This window comes from Tachysurus fulvidraco, chromosome 25, assembly GCF_022655615.1.
Source record: "Tachysurus fulvidraco isolate hzauxx_2018 chromosome 25, HZAU_PFXX_2.0, whole genome shotgun sequence".
NCBI lineage: Eukaryota > Metazoa > Chordata > Actinopteri > Siluriformes > Bagridae > Tachysurus > Tachysurus fulvidraco.
The window spans coordinates 1,698,181-1,715,630 of NC_062542.1; the positions used below are offsets into that span (position 1 = coordinate 1,698,181).

A 17,450-nucleotide genomic window follows, 5' to 3' on the forward strand; every position below is an offset into this window, starting at 1 on the left:
GATTACACCCGAACAAGTTTGGCTTGTGACTTCATTTTTGTGGAAAAAAAAAAACACACATGAAAATAAATGGATCGTGTCAGACTATTAAATGTGAAATATTCACATGTGAAATTAATTGATTGTGAAGAAGAAAAAAATTCACACGCACGTGAAAGCAGATGATTCATATGAGAAAGGTGAAAATAATTAAATTATGTGAGAAGAAAAGGAAAAAAATGCTGTCGAATCAAGTGTGTAAAGAAAGAAACAAATATGATGTGAATTAATAATAAATTCTATACCACACACACACACACACACACACACACACACACACACACACACACACACACACACACACACACACTATGAAAGCAAAGGTTCTAGTTTAGAACTAAGTTTTCCTTGAAGCTAATGAGCAAACAGACAGTAAATAAACAGTCGACTCTGAAAGCCTTTCAGCCCTTTTATTGCTTCAGATAAGCGAGCGATGTCAGTCACAGGGCAGAGGTGATTTCACAACAGGCATTTTTAAGGTATTTCTTTTTTTACTGAGGGGGCAGGATGGCCTTTGTTTGGTCAGACAGGAACTTGAACATGTCCTCGAACTGGCTCTGCATCAGCTCTGTGTAGGGGCTGACCTGAGCACGGACCGAGGCAGCGAGAGGCTCCATCTGCTCCTCAATGTTGGTAGACAGGGGCTTCAGCTGCTCCTGAAGCTTCTCAACCATGGGCTGGAACTGGGCTCTGCTCTCCTCCATGTAAGCCCTGAACACACACACACACACACACACACACACACACACACACACACACACACACACCAGTGATGTTAGAAACATCTGGAGCGCCACAGAGATCATGTGAGGAAAATAAGAAGCTCTTTTTTAAACACACACAGCACTAAAAACACAATTTTACGGTCGCTTTCTCAAAAGTTTTATGTTTTTCTAACGCACTGAATGTCAGGCTGTGACTATCAAGAGCAACAGCAGAACAGACGTGACACAAACAGACGATAGCGAATTAACTGAACATTATTTACACACCAGTGAGAAGAAGAACAGAGATAAGGCTTGTGTTTAAATGTCATGACTGAAATTTAGCACGAGTGATAAGACTAGAGAGACCGATATGAATAAAGCTTATAAATAATTATGACTTTAAAGGTGATTTTCTTTATTTCCACTTTTCTTTCAGTCAGGTTTTACGACGTGAAATAAAAACGTGAATCGTTTTCCTGTCACACATTTATATTACTTTTCATGTAGAGAAGTCTAATGCTGGAAAATCATTGCTATTGTAAAGAGTTGAAATAAAACTCACTTGGCCTTGTTGGCCAGCTCAGGGGACTCAAGGGCTTTAAGGTTTTGGATGAGATCCTGGAAGAAACTGGTGATCTTTTCAACCTCTGGAGGCAAAGCATGAGCATCTCTCTTGACCAGACTGGCCGCTTGGGAGCCTAAAAAACCCCACAACAGATCTGTTAATGTCTGATAAAATCTACAAGACTACAGTAATGTGTTTTTGTATTAAAAAAAAAAAGGCAAATAATCTCACCGATGGCCAATGTGACCACGAGAGCAGCAACGAGTGAGAACTTCATGGTTCAAGACTGAGCACGGCTTAGCTAAGAGATAAACCGCTGGTTACTTTAGTGTAAATACACAGAATATAAAGAAATACATTTTTAAAAAATTCTAAAATTATGTCTGAAATGAATTCTTACCTTCACTCTGGGAATGTCCAGGACCTGATGGTGTGCTCCTTCAGGAATCAGGCCTTTTTATAGCAGCTCCAGAGGTCAAAGGATGATAACAGGGTTGACAACATCAGCTTGATGAAGTGTTTAAATGCTGTGTTGGCCGACGGACCTTGAGGCTTTACCTGAGGACGCTGAGGTGATCGAGTCGAAGTTCATTCATCTGACTACACTCTCTCTCTCTCTCTCTCTCTCTCTCTCTCTCTCTCTCTCTCTTTTACTTTATCACATGTACTTAAAGAATTCAAGAGTTTACACATCACAACACTATTTAAGAAATATTGTATATAATTTTGTATTGTAGAAATATTGTAGTATTGTATTTTATTCTATATATTATTTATATTTTATTATTTATGTACCTCATATTTAAAGCTTGTATATCTAAATATGTAAAAACGTTCCTGATATTTTTTCCCCATGATTGTTGCTTGTACATTATATGTAAGAACTATATATAAGCTTTCCAACACTGTACACATCAAGGTTTATAAGCTACAGCTGAGCACATTTCATTTTTCAGAGGAAAAATATTTTTCTGAGAATGATCTGTAATCCACGTGAAGCCGAACGTTATGTCATACAGCAGGTGGACGACTGGGTGGAATGTCAGCGACGTGATTTGTGCTGTTTCAGGAATCCGATTGCACGATACACACACTTTACATGTTAGCTTAATGTCCATTAGGTCAAAGTCTGAGCCAAGTCTTCTCTCTCTCTATCTCTCACTGATTGGCTTTATCTCCAGAGTCGTGGAAAGCTTGCACGCTGACGAAAAAGTCTCCTGAAGTATATTTTCAGATTAAAAAAAATCCTCTTCTATATGTTTCTGATTCTTATTATTTTTTGTAATGCAGTGTTAATAGTGTAGCTGTCTGAGCGATGATTAGACTCGTCTTGAAGGACATTTTTCATGCACAATCAGCAGGTAACTTCAGCTGAAGTGGACATACAGTAATGGGGCAAAGAATTGCAGTCATTTCTGCTTTTCTGTGCCGGACTTGTCAGAACTACTTGTCTCAAAATGATTGCAGCCTATGGTTATGGCAGAAAGAGTGCTCAAAGTGGTAGTTACACTGCCATATTATGATACGATGCTCTGAAAATATTGGAGGGCCAGGCTAGAATGGGGATGGAGGAGGCACTGTTTTTCTTTTGTCTTTTTTTGTCATGTCAGAGACCCCATACCGGCTTGCAGAATGGGCCGATATCTCGTTTAAAAAACAGCACTCTGGCCTGTCCAGAGGCGTCGACGGAGCAAACCTGAGTTCAATGGTATGGTCGATCAGCCCCCCGGGAGACGGACCATTTTATAAAATGACCACCCATCTTCTGCACCATTTGAGCACTTCGCTTCACAGCATGATGCCAGAAGTGCTCGAGCTCAGATTTACTTAACAGCTAAGCTTAGAAACGCTGAGAGTGAGCTCTTCAGAGACCGAGCTGTGAGCTGAGCGCTGATCTCTGACCTGTTATACACACATGCACACTTACATCTTTCATTTAAACGTGCAATGCTAAATTAGCAGCATGTCATCTGAGATACACAACCAGGTGATTTCAGAATAATTAGAATTTGACGTCGTGGGTAGGATTCATAATCTGGGTATTATTTGTCCCACTGCTAATAGCTACATTCATTAAAAGAACATAATAGACAATTAAACACAACCTAGAAATCACTTTTAACATAAAACATTTAACATAAACAACTTTTACCTGTCCCAACCCAGTTTAATTACACGTTATAATAGTTATATTAATAAAATCAATGAAATACATTTTAATCACATTGATGTGAGAGCCAATGTAATGTCTCAGGCTCAAAACATCCTTTCAATCACAGCTTATTACAGGTTATAAAGGATGATTTTGTACATTCTCTCAACCCTGTAACCTGAACACATCACCCTTTATTAAACATTTGTAATATTCCACATAAAGTCAAATGTTCAACAGGAAGTTTCTTCATCCGAATTTCCTTAAGATCGTGAGAAGAAGAAAAACCTTCTCCCGTTCTTTTTTCTTATTATATTTATATTATATCTATAATAATTATAATATTGGGATATTGATTGATCTCAATCCATTTTCAGAAATCATAGACAGATATTAAATGATTAAATACCAAAATTGTTTTAAATAAAGTTTAAAATAATTAAGTTCAAGCCATTAGCATTGCTGCTGGTTAATCACTAGCAATAACGTTTTTTTTTTGTATTCGCTAATTTTATGCTTAATTTAAGGTTTGAGTTATATTTTACATTTAAAACAAAGTCTTTCACAGTGTAATTGTATTAAAATCGATTTAGCTGATGTTATAAATGTTTGTTTTTTTTGATAGCTTACTAGCAATCTATCCAGCTAGCAAAATGAGCTAATATGGCTAACATTTGGATAATATTTATTTTCTGTATGCTTATACATAGGTGTAAAGAGGTTCCTAGTGTAGGCAATTTATTTATTTTGTTTGTTTTTGCATTAATTTCACTCCTTAAACATTTTAAGATGAAACACGATGATTTTATTTTGTGTGGAATATTTAGCCAACTGCAATAGCGTCATGAAACCGCTAGGCGGCCATTTTGAACCGTTTTCATTTTATACGGTTCTTACGCTGAACCGGAAGTGTGTATTGCGCGTGCTCCCTCACACACACAGACATCATGGCGGACGTACTGGATCTTCACGAAGCGGGAGGCGAGGACTTTCCTATGGATGAAGATGGCGACGGTGCGGTATATTTTATAGTGTCTTTCAAGTCGAGATAGTTTTACGCAGCAGTTAGAAAAACGTACATCTTGTTTAGGTTTTGGGATCTAAGTTATTTTATATTTTCCGGCTCAGGCCTTGTTAGCTTAGCTAAGCTTAGCTAGTTGGCTAATTTGCTAGCAGAGTGCTATTGATGGTTTCTTGAGTAGTTATCAAATTAATCAGGTTCAAGTTTAAATAGGCGAGTTATCTGATGTTTTTTTAAATTATTATTATTTCGTTATTTTAATATTTACTCGTAAATACGTAGTTAAGCGAGTCTTCTTCGTGCTATTGTTGTTCTAACTGTAATAGCTTAAGTTCTGGGCGCGTCCCAAATCGCTCCGTATTTTAAATTAGTGCACTCGATCGGCGGTTATTTTCCCCTCACGCTGTAGTGCACTTATATAGGGAACGTGGAACCATTTGAGACGTGACCATATCTCACTGACGCATTACGATTCAGGATCGAATTCGCGTGCTTAACTAATGGAATAAGTAAAATTCTCTCTGTGTGACTTTAAAAGACACCTTTTTTTTAATATTTTCTTATACAGAAAGCATTCACAAGCTGAAAGAAAAAGCCAAGAAGAGGAAGGGACGTGGATTTGGATCTGGTAAACGTTTATTTCAGCATCTCACATTAACATTTGGTCTTATTTATATTTTGTGTGTTGTGTAATGATGTGTGATGTGTTTTTTTTTGTTTTTTTTTTAACAGAGGAAGGAGCGAGGTCCAGGGTTAGAGAAGATTATGATACAGTCGAACAGGATGGCGATGAGCCTGGACCACAAAGATGTGAGTTTGCTGAAAGTTAACTAGTTATTGTGTTGTCGGGCTGCTATTAAAGCCGCTGTGTGTTTGCAGCTGTCGAGGGCTGGATCCTGTTTGTGACCGGCGTTCACGAAGAGGCAACTGAAGAAGACATTCACGACAAATTCGCAGAGTTTGGCGAGATCAAGAATCTGCACCTCAATTTGGACAGAAGGACAGGTTACCTCAAGGCGAGTCCATCTTCATTCAGTCTAATTCAGTTCGTTCTGATTCGTATTAACGTGGCTGATCTTATTTTTCTTTTTAACACGGTTTCAATAAAGCTTGTACTATAGGACTTAGTTGTTGCATCATTAAATATAAGCCAGTCAGGTTTCAGTATGAAAATGGAAACCATGCAACACCAGTCAAGGTTTTAGTGACTTAGATAAAGCCTGGTAAAGTCCAATTCTCAGTAATACTGTATACAAGTCATGACTGGACATAAGCAGAAATTTAAAGTATAAGTGTGGATTTTAAACCAGTTAGTATCAGATAATTAGCCCCAGGAATGTTCTCTGGATGATTGTGTACATTTGTTTGATGTTTGACAGGCTTTTCAGACATTTTTCAGGTTCCATTCTACACACATGCCCAAATCGAGGTTGTGTGTGTATAACGTGAATTATTCCTGCACAGTTAGAAGCGATGTATTAGTCAGGCAGCTAAAAATGACCTGTGGTCTAATCATAAGTAAAAGTCTGGATGAAGTGAAAGCTGTTAAAGCACTTTTTCACAACACAGATTAAAGTTTTGTCAAGTATTAAGTGGCACAAAGTAGCTAAACTGTTTAGCCCCGTTCACACTGCAGGTAAAAGTGGCCCAAATCTGATTTTTTTGGGGTCAAGTGACCAGGTCAGACTTTTTCAGGAGTAGTGTGAACACTCAAATCTAGCCCAGATCTGATTTTTTTTCAAATCAGATTCAGACCACTTCCAAACCTGATTTTTTCCGATGTGGACTCAGTGTGAACAACCAATGCGCCTTTTACGTCAATCTACATCACATCACAATTATGCGCCGGCGAGTACACACACAAACGTGATTACGAATACAAAATGGATCAAATAATCAAAAGTTGAAATTGACATCCGAAAATTTTCAGAACACTGCCTCTCTGTGCTGCTATTACACAAACATTTAGAAAGAAAAGTAAAAATGCTTACTTCCTCCATAACCTCGCCAACTTTAGCGCAACGGCGTGCTGCGTGTGACGTCATTGTTATTGTTCGTTTGCGCATGCGGGTCAGTTTGAAACAGCAAACAGTTCACACTGGTATCTGATATAGGCCACATTTTAAGTTAATGTGAACAGCCAAACAAAATAATTCAGATCTGAGCAAAATATCCGAATTGAGAGTTCAGACTTGCGGTGTGAACGTGGCCTTTGTTGGCTCTCTGCTCCACTGCTTGGTTGTGATGCCTGGTGTGTTTAGACGATGTGAACTCTTGCTCCAATGCAATGCATTTTTTCCCCTTGTATGATGTCAGTTTTTTGTTTTTGTTTTTTTAGTGAGTGCAGTGGATTATTTCTTCCCCCCACAGAGTGGCAGTATTGTACATGAGGAAAGATTTCCAGCGTGCATTTCATTACTCATATGTGTATAATTAGTAGATTACCACTGACTTTTGTTCCACTCAGGGAATCATTACAGATAAAAACGGTCCAGCTGCTTTTGTTATTCAGACTCATTGGATTGTTTTGGTTTTTTACTTATTTATTGTTGTTCCCTTCAGGGCTACGCTTTGGTAGAGTATGAAACGTATAAAGAAGCGCAGGCTGCCATGGAGGGACTGAACGGTCAGGAGCTCATGGGGCAGCCCATCAGCGTGGACTGGGGCTTTGTCCGAGGGCCTCCCAAGAGCAAGAGAAGGTGAGCGGATCGGATGAAGACGTGGAATAACAAAACATGTCACACTGCATTTTTTTTTTTTTTTTTTTTTGTATTATGATATTTTGAGTATTTTAAGTTGTGAAGAAAGAAAGTAGTTACACCGACTGTAAAATGAATCCTGGTTGCTGTAATGACGGTTTAGACGAGAATCATTTGAGACACGACGCGAGTTCATCAGACATCCTGCGTATATGTAATTAACCACGAGCGTTATTCAGCTCGAAGCTTTCTGTGCTTGTTAACTCGCATTAACCTCATGACTAACTAAATACGTCTCATCAGTTACGGTACGTTTCTCTTTATTTTCTTTAAACCGTCTTACGAGACGTGATGTTTGTTTGGTCTCCACCGCTGCCATGATGTAAATTATGATGTAATACCGGCTCATGTCCACGCTGTCGTTTTTTTTTTTTTTTGTAGTGATCTTTGTTCATGTCGATGCATTTTCATAAGTGTACATTTAACATTATTTTTTTTTTGTATTTTCTCTCAGGGGAGGAAGAAGACGGAGCAGAAGTCCAGACAGAAGACGGCGCTGAATTTAAAAAAAGAAAAGAAATCTCCCCAGTCGACGTTCCTTCATTGCTGTCGTGTGACCACCTCTACTGGGTTGTTTTAGATTTTACTGCTTTCTGACTGTGTAGTTTTTTTCTGTACGTTCTCAGAACTAAACCTGGTCTGTGATTTTTCTGGCCACTGTTTAATAAAAAAGAAACTAGAATGAGATCACAGTAAAAATCCGTGTTATGAGGTCATAACACTGACAGATTCATCGCTCTGATGTCTGTCACAGTGCTATGATTGAGATCATTTCCCTCAAAATATTACGATTATTCTTGGTTTTTATTTTTTTAAACATTGGCACTAATTTGCTTTGGTGAAACTCTGCACATTCATCTTTTCTCTTTTTGAAAGGCTTGTTCTAGTGAAATTATTCCTTTTTTGTTCCACTTTTACATTTTTCAAGAAAGAACCGACGGGATGTCAGAGCTCTGGACTGTAACACGTGAAGACGATCACAGCAGTGTTTGTAATATTAAAATCCTTTTTTTTTTTTTGTATAGTGTCAGGTCTTTGGTTTTACTTTACATTTTGTACCAAAAATGGAAGTAACCGTTCCTTTAAAACTAATTTGGGTTATTCTTTAATATCCAGAATTGCACCTGAATTTTTTTTAAAGCTAACTGTTTCCAATAAATTTGTTTTGAGGATATGAATCTGTCTGTTTTTTTTATTTTGGAATTTGTTGATTTTGTAAGATGAATAAAAACTTATGGGGAAAATCTAACGATGAGTCAAAGGTGCGGTTATTAAACAATCCTCGATTTGAAAAAGTAGCTATGGATATTGTGTTATACGTACATGACTGTTCACATAGTCACTCTCTTGTTAACCTTAAGTTAGCTGGCTAACGTTATATTAATGCGGGAGAATTTAGAGCTCAGGCTGAGCAAACATCACAAACGTTCATGTTTTCTTGCCGTGCATCTGTTTCCCCCGCATACCTTTCTGTAGCTGGGATGTGGGAGGTGGAAATGGAAAATCCACACTACCTCTTTATCCGACTTCACTCCAGAACGGCGTTCGCTTATTTGTCTTTCTCCATGCTATTTTTAATGCAGTGTTTTGTAATAAATAATTTACTCGGACACACGAGAAATGTTAAAGCAGAATCTCTCAGCAAACATTCTCAGCAAACAAGGACTCAAGTTTCCTCATTAATACATTTGAGTCACAAGAACGTTTTATTAGTAATTTTCCATTTGCTCAGACCGATTTGATGCACGATGTAACATAAATGTGTCTTGGTTTTAATTAAACTGCAGTTCAATTGGAGTTTAGTTAAAACACAACATTATTTACTGATTTTTTTTTTTAGTTCTTGATTATTTCACACCAACAACTATCATAACTAAATGATTGTCGTCACATTGCTGCTAATTAATGGTAAATAATAAGCATTGTGTGATTTATAACATACAAGTTTTACTTTTGGGCTTTGTAACTATTAGGGAGTCTCACCTTGTGTCGTCTCACAACCTGGTCGTTAATAAGGACATCCGTGTAATTAGCACCAAATTTACCAAACACCAGAGAAACATTTTAATATAAACATGTTAAAAAATTATCTTGAATAAATTTTGTATTTTCAAACATTTAAAAAAAATGAATGAATTTTGTATTTTTACACATTAAAAAATCATTTTGAATAAATTTTGTATTTTCAAACATTTAAAAAAGTCATTTTGAATAAATTTTGTATTTTCAAACATTTAAAAAAATTGAATAAATTTTGTATTTTCAAACATTTAAAAAAATCATTTTGAATAAATTTTGTATTTTCAAACATTAAAAAAATTTAATAAATTTTGTATTTTCAAACATTTTAAAAAAATTTTGAGTGAATTTTGTATTTTCACACATTTAAATATATTTTTTGAATGGATTTTGTATTTTCACACATTAAAAAAATTTTGAATAAATTTTGTATTTTCACACATTTAAAAAAAATATTTTGAATAAATTTTGTATGTTTTCTGTCTCAAGCATTAATACACAAAAAAAGAAAGAAAAAAAAACACGAATTAACCTAAAAGTGTGACGTCAACGCTGTTAAACAAGTAAAATAATTAGTTTGTTTATTTAATTGAACGTCAGATTCCTAAAACTCACCCCCCCCCCGCGTCATCACGGATGACGTCATAACCAAGTTGGTCCCCGGAAAAAAAAATTTGTCACTCACAAAGCCGTAGGTTTATTAAACCCCAAAAACCGCCTATGTTAAGAATATTATGAGCCAATCACAGATCGCGTAGCCTGTACGTCTCTGTTTTGATTGGTGTGATTGTGTGCCAATCTGATATAACTCGAGTTTTGATTGGTTGATCAGGGACGCTGCGTTTTTTCCTCAGATGGGGCGGATTTCGTAGTGCCTCGGTTGACATTGTTGTTGTTGTGGGAGTCGGAATGTAGTTTATAGCAAAGCGTCAAGTCCAAGAGGAAAGTGTGAGTGTGAGGTTTGGATTAACGCGTAGCAGAAGGAGCGAGTTTCGGTGCAGACTGAGTGAGAAATTTGCTGGAAGAGGGAACTGGAATGGGACCGTGAGGAGGAGATTTGTTCTGCGAGGCCGAGCTGAAGGTAACGCAGACAACGGAGGAGGCTGTTAGCATTGAGGCTAATAACGGTAGAGACTGAGCATAACATAACAATAACTTTACCTCATACACCAAGACAAGCTGTACTGACTAAACACAAAACTTATTAAACGTAAAGTAAAATTAGTCGGTCTGAGTAACTCAATAACTCAGTACAACTCCTGCTAGCTCAAAGCTAATAATCCCGTACATTGTGACTAACCGGTTAATCTAACTAGCTGTCTGTTGATCTGGAGAACTTAACAAGAGTTAAAGTGTTTAGAGTCGTAGAAATGTCTAGAACCTTCCTGATCCTTTCTAATCTGTGGAGATGATATGATCTTGTATTGTGTATTGTGACAGCTGGATGTGTGAGAAGGTCCGAGGTAACTTGGAGAACTTCAAGGTTAAAGCAGAAGATTTCTTGTAGTCGATATATCGCGATATATCACGGTATTGTATTTCAAACGACCTCCGAGGAGACACCTGACACAGATCTGTGAGTTTTCATGTCATCCCAAATGGCCCTGATTATGATAAGTGTCAGGGTGTGAAACGTTCACCGTGGAAAGTATGAAGGTTTCATGGTATTCTGCGAAAGGATTCCAGAACTTTCTGTAAGATCTCTTCTGTTACAGGACGAACGACGGCGGAAAAGTTCGGGTCTGTCTCGGACGCACTGGCGGGTTTTTCTGCGATTAATAGTTTGAAGTTCAGAACAAGCTCAGAACGAACTTTAACTGAACGCGTGTCGAACACAGCCGAAGGGTTTTCAGCGTCCGCTGTGTGATCTGATGAGATTTAGGAGACAAGAGTGTTAACGTTTTGTGAATTTTGTCCTGACTAAAGGTGAGAATCCTTGAAGACGGGAACGGAGCTGCCGATCGTATGAGGTAGCCGAGTATGAAACCTGAACGTTACTATGCTTCTGTGTTGTTTTAGGGAAATGTAGGTGGTAAAATTGCTCTACATGGGGCAATAAGCATGAGATCATATGGCGTGACTCATGGTGATCTCATGGTCTTGCTCGTCGGTTATACTGCACCCTGAGTCCAGCAATGGAGCTGTAGATACACCTAAAAATGATCACAGACCATTGATGATTTAAAAAACAACGTGTTATTCATTGCAACCCAACACCCGTACCTTTCCCTTGCCTGCGTGCGTGTTGTGGTATTTAACTCGCCCCGAGCTGTAGGTTAGGTAAGAGCGCTCATGGAAAGCTCTGGGATTATTGGTTGTCACGTCGAGTTCAGTTACACTGGATCCCTGAATTATTCAGCTCTTCATTTACAAGCGCTTTTGTTCGCTCGTTGTTCAGCTTCGGCAGCCAAACCTCGAACATGAAAGTAGGGCAAGCAAACAAGAGCTAGTATTTTAAGGCCTGCAGGGCCTCTTTTTTTCATCTGTCCGAAAGGTGGACATGCGCCGCTGCTGATATCCGGCCCTTTCGACCTTAGTTCCTGGGGAGTTAAAGGAGATTATTCTGATTTTTGCTCCATGAGGCCAAGTGACGAAGGAGTTTTTGGTGATCAGATCAACTTAATTGATCCTGAAGAACATTTTTGACTATTTAGTGTTATTTAGTTGCTAATGAGAGCACAAGAGTGTAAAATAACGTCTCATTATGTAAGCTACTTCCTGTTTAGGGTGGAACTTGGTCACATGACCTCAGGTAAGCTGTTAATGCGTCTTATAATTTAACTGATTACAGCAATCAGTGATGCTGTAACAATATTACTGCAGAGCTTGAATACTCATCCATCACCTCTGTCTCTCTCTGTTGATTTCTCCCTCTCTCTTGGTCTCTGTCTCTCTCTTTCTCCATCTCACTTCGTCTAACTCCGTCTCACTCTCTCTCACTCCATCTTACTCTCTCTGTCTGTCTCTCTTTCTCTCTCTCTCTCTCTAACTCTCTCTTTCTCCACCTCACTCCATCTCACTCTCTCTCCTCCTCTCTGTCTCTCGCTCTGCCTCTCTGTCTCTCTCTGTCTCTGTCTGTCCCTCTCTCTCTCGCTCTGCCTCTCTGTCTCTCTCTCCCTCTGTCTGTCCCTCTCCCTCTGTGTCTCTCTCTCTCTCCCTCTGTCTCTCTCTCTCCCTCTGTCTCTCTCCCTCTGTCTCTCTCTCCCTCTGTCTCTGTCTTTCTCTGTCTCCCACTCTCTTTCCCTCTCTCTGTCTCTCCTGGAACACCGTGATCGATAACTGTCTGTGTCCCTCTGTGCTGATTCAGCATGGCTCCCTCCTGTCCATGTGGTTGAGCGAGTATTAAAATTTAACTATACGCTCCGTCTCCTCCAGCTCCTGTGGACAGCTGCTGAGTAAGTGCGACCCCGTATCGTTTACAGAGAGGCGGGTCTAACCGGAGCCAACACATTCCCATTGGAATCTTCTGCTCCACAGAAAGTCTGAGTGATGAATGCTAGATGAGCCCCGGCCCGAGGCAGACAGGGTCAGCAGGACAGAGACGTGAGGCGGCTGGTCAGCGATGTTCCACTTTTTCCACATTGCTTTTATTTTGAACTTCGGACAGTTTGCTTCTGAGAATCGCTCTCGTTCGTTCCCTCTGAACATTTTCCTCAATGATCTTTAAACTGCGATTCAGCAGCTTCCCAACAGCAGCAGCACCTCCACCCATCCATTACTTCTCCAGCGTAGGCGAGTGTTTGTGTGTTAGAAAGCGACATGACCCGCCCAAGGCACAGCTCTTTAAACACTCTCTCACTCACTCACTCTCTCTCTCTCTCTCTCTTTCTCTCACTCTCTCTCTCTCTCTCTCTCTCTCTCTCTCCCTCTCTGTCTGTTCCCCTCACATACTCTTGTTGTCTTTTTCTTTGTTACTTTTCATCATATCACTTTCTTTTTCCCTCACTTTTTCATCTCTGTCATTCTATTGCTCTCTCTCCTTCGCTCCCTCCTCCCCCCACGTGCTGAACCGGGATGAGTGTTTGATTTCAGCAGCTCTTTGCACTCAGACAGCGGTTAATACAGCGAGCCGGTTGCTGGACCTCGGCCAGCGAAGGTCTCGCGGTCGGATTGGCAGCAGAGAGAGGGAGAGAGAGGGAAAGTTCCAGAAACCCGAGTCCTACGCTGGCGTTAGGTTAGCCGACGTGCACAGGTGTTACTCCGTGTGTTTTCTCTGAACACAGCATGGCTGAGCTGGTGCAGTCAGTAAACACACCCGCAGCTCACTCTTGCTTGTTTATGAGGCTGGAAGAACATTTCAGGTCTTATTGCAGGATCTGCCTCGTCATACTGTTCCACAATCTGCATAGATTAGTTTCACTGACTGACTGACACATTAATGACATATTTAAATAGATCTTTATAACGAGTCCGTATCAGAAACGTTTACACAGTCGACCCCAGACGGACGTTATGAGCCTTTACCCTTCTGCAGTTTCTTTCTCTCTGAAACCTTTCTTCTGTTGTTTTGACTGTTGTCTTGAACTGCGTCTTAAATGGGGGGGGGGGGGGGGTCAAATTGTGATGATCAAAGGAACATGGACAGGAAAATATGTCCTTTTATTATTGCTGACAAAAATATCATTTTGTTTTACCAAAACCCGCCAAACCCCACACTGCATCCCAAAGCACACAGCGTGACCGATTCACTTACCGCAGGTGAGTCGACACGTGTCGGCTGAGCTCACGTGCGATTCGGTTGCATCGAGTATGTAATTCGATTCCGAGTCGGCTCGCCTGAAATAAACGAGTCAGACGTGTAAACTGAGAAAAGTAGATTTGCTGATAATCGAATAATCATTTCAGCGTTTCCAGACGTGACTCAACGACACAAAATCGCCTTCCGTTTCTAAAAGAAGAAATAATAATAATAATGAAAGAATTAATATTTATATTACTGTATGAGGTTAATATTGAGGTGCAGTGACCTCACAGGTCTCAACGTGACCGTGAAGCCAAAGCTTCCACATTCCAGAAGTTTCTTTCAGAGTCGTGTTTATCAGCAGGAACGCTGCACGAGTCTGCGCATGACTCCCTTTTCATCGAAAAGCCAGAAAAACATTATGACTTCTGCTTGTGGCGTTTATAGTAAGTAACCCGAGTGTTTGTTATTTAGCTGAAAGGAGGCAGCAAAGAAGAGAGAATTGATCTGAGTTACGATTCAAATGCCTCGAGTAAGCGACTCTGAATTTGATTCACCTGAAATAAACGAGTCAGACACGCGAGACGCTAAACCGAGAAAAGAAGAGAGCAGAGAGAATGTTTTATGAACCAACCGAACAAATCAGTTTTTTTCCCCCGACTCTTGAGTTGAATCGTTTCTCTTGTGAACCTGCTTTATAAAGGTGTCATGAACCGAAAGAGCACTGAGTGAAGAGAGAGAGAGAGAGAGAGAGAGAGAGAGCGCGCTCCGAAGCTGTATTCGAAAACGAATGCCAGGTGTTGAATTAACGAGTGACACTGATCCAGTTTGTTTATTTTTGTGAACAGGGGGCGGAGCTGCTCTGTTTCTGAACTCAGCCCTGTCATTATACACACGGTGATAAAGTGCTGCTTTAACCCAAAGCCAAGCCTTTTAATCAAACAGAACACAAGTCATACCTCACACAGGGAGGATTTATGAGCTTCATGGGTCTCAGACATGAGGTGAAGAGGTGTGTCTGTGTGTGTGTCTGTGTGTGTGTGTCTGTGTGTCTGTGTCTGTGTGTGTGTCTGTGTGTGTGTCTGTGTGTGTGTCTGTGTGTGTGTCTGTGTGTGTGTGTGTGTCTGTGTGTGTGTCTGTGTGTGTGTGTGTGTGTGTGTCTCTGTGGGTGAACACAAGTCATACCTCACACAGGGAGGATTTATGAGCTTCATGGGTCTCAGACATGAGGTGAAGAGGTGTGTGTGTGTCTGTGTCTCTGTCTGTGTGTCTCTGTCTGTGTGTGTGTGTCTGTGTCTGTGTGTCTGTGTGTGTGTCAGTGTGAGAGTGAAGTATTCTGTCACTCTGCTCATCTCTTGTCTCTGCTGTGTTCATCACAATCAGTGGCACACACACACACACACACACACACGCATCCCTGACACTTAATCTAGAGGGAGAGCAAGAGAAATACAGAGAAGGAGTGAGAGTGCAAGAAAGGGACAGATTCCCAGAGATGGAGAGAGTAAACGAAAGGGAGAGAGACACCCAAATGAACAGACAGGCAGACAGAGATGTGGAAAGATGGACGGAGAAACGCAATTGGACAGACACAGATAGATGGACAGATGGAGAAACACATTGATAGACAGAAGGATATGGAGATGCAGTCAGAAGTAGCGAGCCCCGGACGGACGGACCGAGAGATAGAGAAGGATAGAGAGATGTACATAGGCAGATAAATTCAGACAGAAGAATGGAGAAAAGCTTAAAGGCAGACGGACGCACACACGGAGTGACACGGAGAGGCGCAGACTAGGCATATGAAAAGACAGACAGAAGGGAGGATAGAGAGAGAGACTGATGCATGAATAGAAACACAGACAGGCACACAGACAGAGAGACTGACAGGCACACGCGTTTAGTCTGACAGGCAGATGGATAGAACGAGAGACAAATGGGCACATGTGAAGACAGACAGGTACACACACACAGACAGACTGACAGAGCAAGACAGACAGGCACACAAACACACAGACAGATAAATGGATAGAGCATAGACAGACCGACAGGTGCACACACACACACACACACACACAGAGAGCGAGAGAGAGACGGATCAATAGAGCAAGACAGACAGACAGGAACACACACGTACACAGACGGACAGATAGAGCAAGACAGACAGACAGGTACACACACACACACACACACACACACACACACACATACAGACAGATGAATGGATAGAGCATAGACAGACGTATATAGACAGACAGACAGGTGCATACACACACACACACACACACACACACAGACGGATCAATAGAGCAAGACAGACAGACAGGTGCATACACACACACACACACACACACACACACACAGACGGATCAATAGAGCAAGACAGACAGACAGGTGCATACACACACACACACACACACACGGACGGATAGAGCAAGACAGACAGACAGGTACACAGACAGATGTGACTCGGTTCCTGTTGACATGTTGGTTTAGAGCAGAGGGGAAGTCCTGTCCACACGGAATGTCCCACTCTGCCACGTTTTTGCTCAGTTTTGTTTGTTGTTTCCCTTCCAAAGCAAACAACTCCTACACAATTATGTTACGACCCTGTACTGTATTAATTACTGTAATAACACAACAGGATAATCTGCTCTGGGCTTTACCGTGATCACTACATTACGTCTCACACACGTTTTCAGGTTCCTGTCTCCTCTCATGTCCGTTTTTACGACGGAGTGACCGACCGGTTTTGGGTTCTGGACCTGTTCATGACTCCAGTCTAGACCACGGCGCTGTGTGTAACCTCCATAAACATTGTACAGAACCCTGATGTACAGACGTCCTGTTGCATCATGGCACACTGATGGGGTTATTTCCACACTTCCCACTGATGTACGCTGCATTTGTGTCTGTTTATAACAGAAAACATCAGTTATTTAAACGGTGTCTGTTCAGGATCTGGTGTTCAACACTAAACACTTGTGTATGTCGCTGTGGGTTAAGGAGCAGCTGCTAAACACTGTGAATGTCAATATTTTGTGATGCTGCTTGACAGGAAGGTAAACATGCAGGGTTAATGAGCCCTGTCACTCTGATGGTCCAAACTAGTGCTCTGTCTGTCACTGTCCCTCTGTCACTGTCCCTCTGTCACTGTCCCTCTGTCACTGTCCCTCTGTCACTGTCCCTCTGTCACTGTCCCTCTGTCACTGTCCCTCTCTGTCTGTCACTGTCCCTCTCTGTCTGTCACTGTCCCTCTCTGTCTGTCACTGTCCCTCTCTGTCTGTCACTGTCCCTCTCTGTCTGTCACTGTCCCTCTCTGTCTGTCACTGTCCCTCTCTGTCTGTCACTGTCCCTCTCTGTCTGTCACTGTCCCTCTCTGTCTGTCACTGTCCCTCTCTGTCTCTGTCACTGTCTGTCTCTGTCACTGTCTGTCTCTGTCTCTGTCACTGTCTGTCTCTGTCTGTCACTCTCTGTCTGTCACTCTCTGTCTGTCACTCTCTGTCT

At 40.9% G+C, this 17,450-nt stretch overlaps 3 protein-coding genes across 10 annotated transcripts in view; 2 read left to right on the forward strand and 1 right to left on the reverse strand.

Moving 5' to 3' along the window:
- Positions 1–435: 435 nt before the first annotated feature.
- Positions 436–1,849, reverse strand: LOC113649718 (type-4 ice-structuring protein LS-12-like). Its single transcript, XM_027157643.2, has 4 exons — positions 1,712–1,849; positions 1,543–1,612; positions 1,309–1,444; positions 436–750 (listed from the first exon to the last, which is right to left on the reverse strand). Exons 2-4 carry the CDS (start codon positions 1,586–1,588, stop codon positions 531–533), a joined length of 402 nt encoding a protein of 133 aa, XP_027013444.1. The 5' UTR covers positions 1,589–1,612; positions 1,712–1,849; the 3' UTR covers positions 436–530.
- A 2,477-nt stretch (positions 1,850–4,326) lies between these two features.
- Positions 4,327–8,492, forward strand: rbm8a (RNA binding motif protein 8A). Its single transcript, XM_027157858.2, has 6 exons — positions 4,327–4,477; positions 5,053–5,112; positions 5,217–5,294; positions 5,364–5,500; positions 7,047–7,183; positions 7,698–8,492. The coding sequence occupies exons 1-6, from the start codon at positions 4,411–4,413 to the stop codon at positions 7,741–7,743; spliced, it is 525 nt and encodes a 174-aa protein (XP_027013659.1). The 5' UTR covers positions 4,327–4,410; the 3' UTR covers positions 7,744–8,492.
- A 1,602-nt stretch (positions 8,493–10,094) lies between these two features.
- otud7b (OTU deubiquitinase 7B) overlaps positions 10,095–17,450 on the forward strand; it is a 27,232-nt gene continuing 19,876 nt past the window's right edge. For 6 of the 8 annotated variants that reach the window (XM_027157799.2, XM_027157802.2, XM_027157804.2 and 3 more), the window contains exon 1: positions 10,095–10,343. The gene's annotated coding sequence lies outside the window, so the exon portion shown is untranslated. Of the gene's footprint in view, positions 10,390–17,450 lie in introns of all 8 variants that reach the window. The other 2 variants (XM_027157800.2, XM_027157808.2) reach the window with 1 other exon arrangement.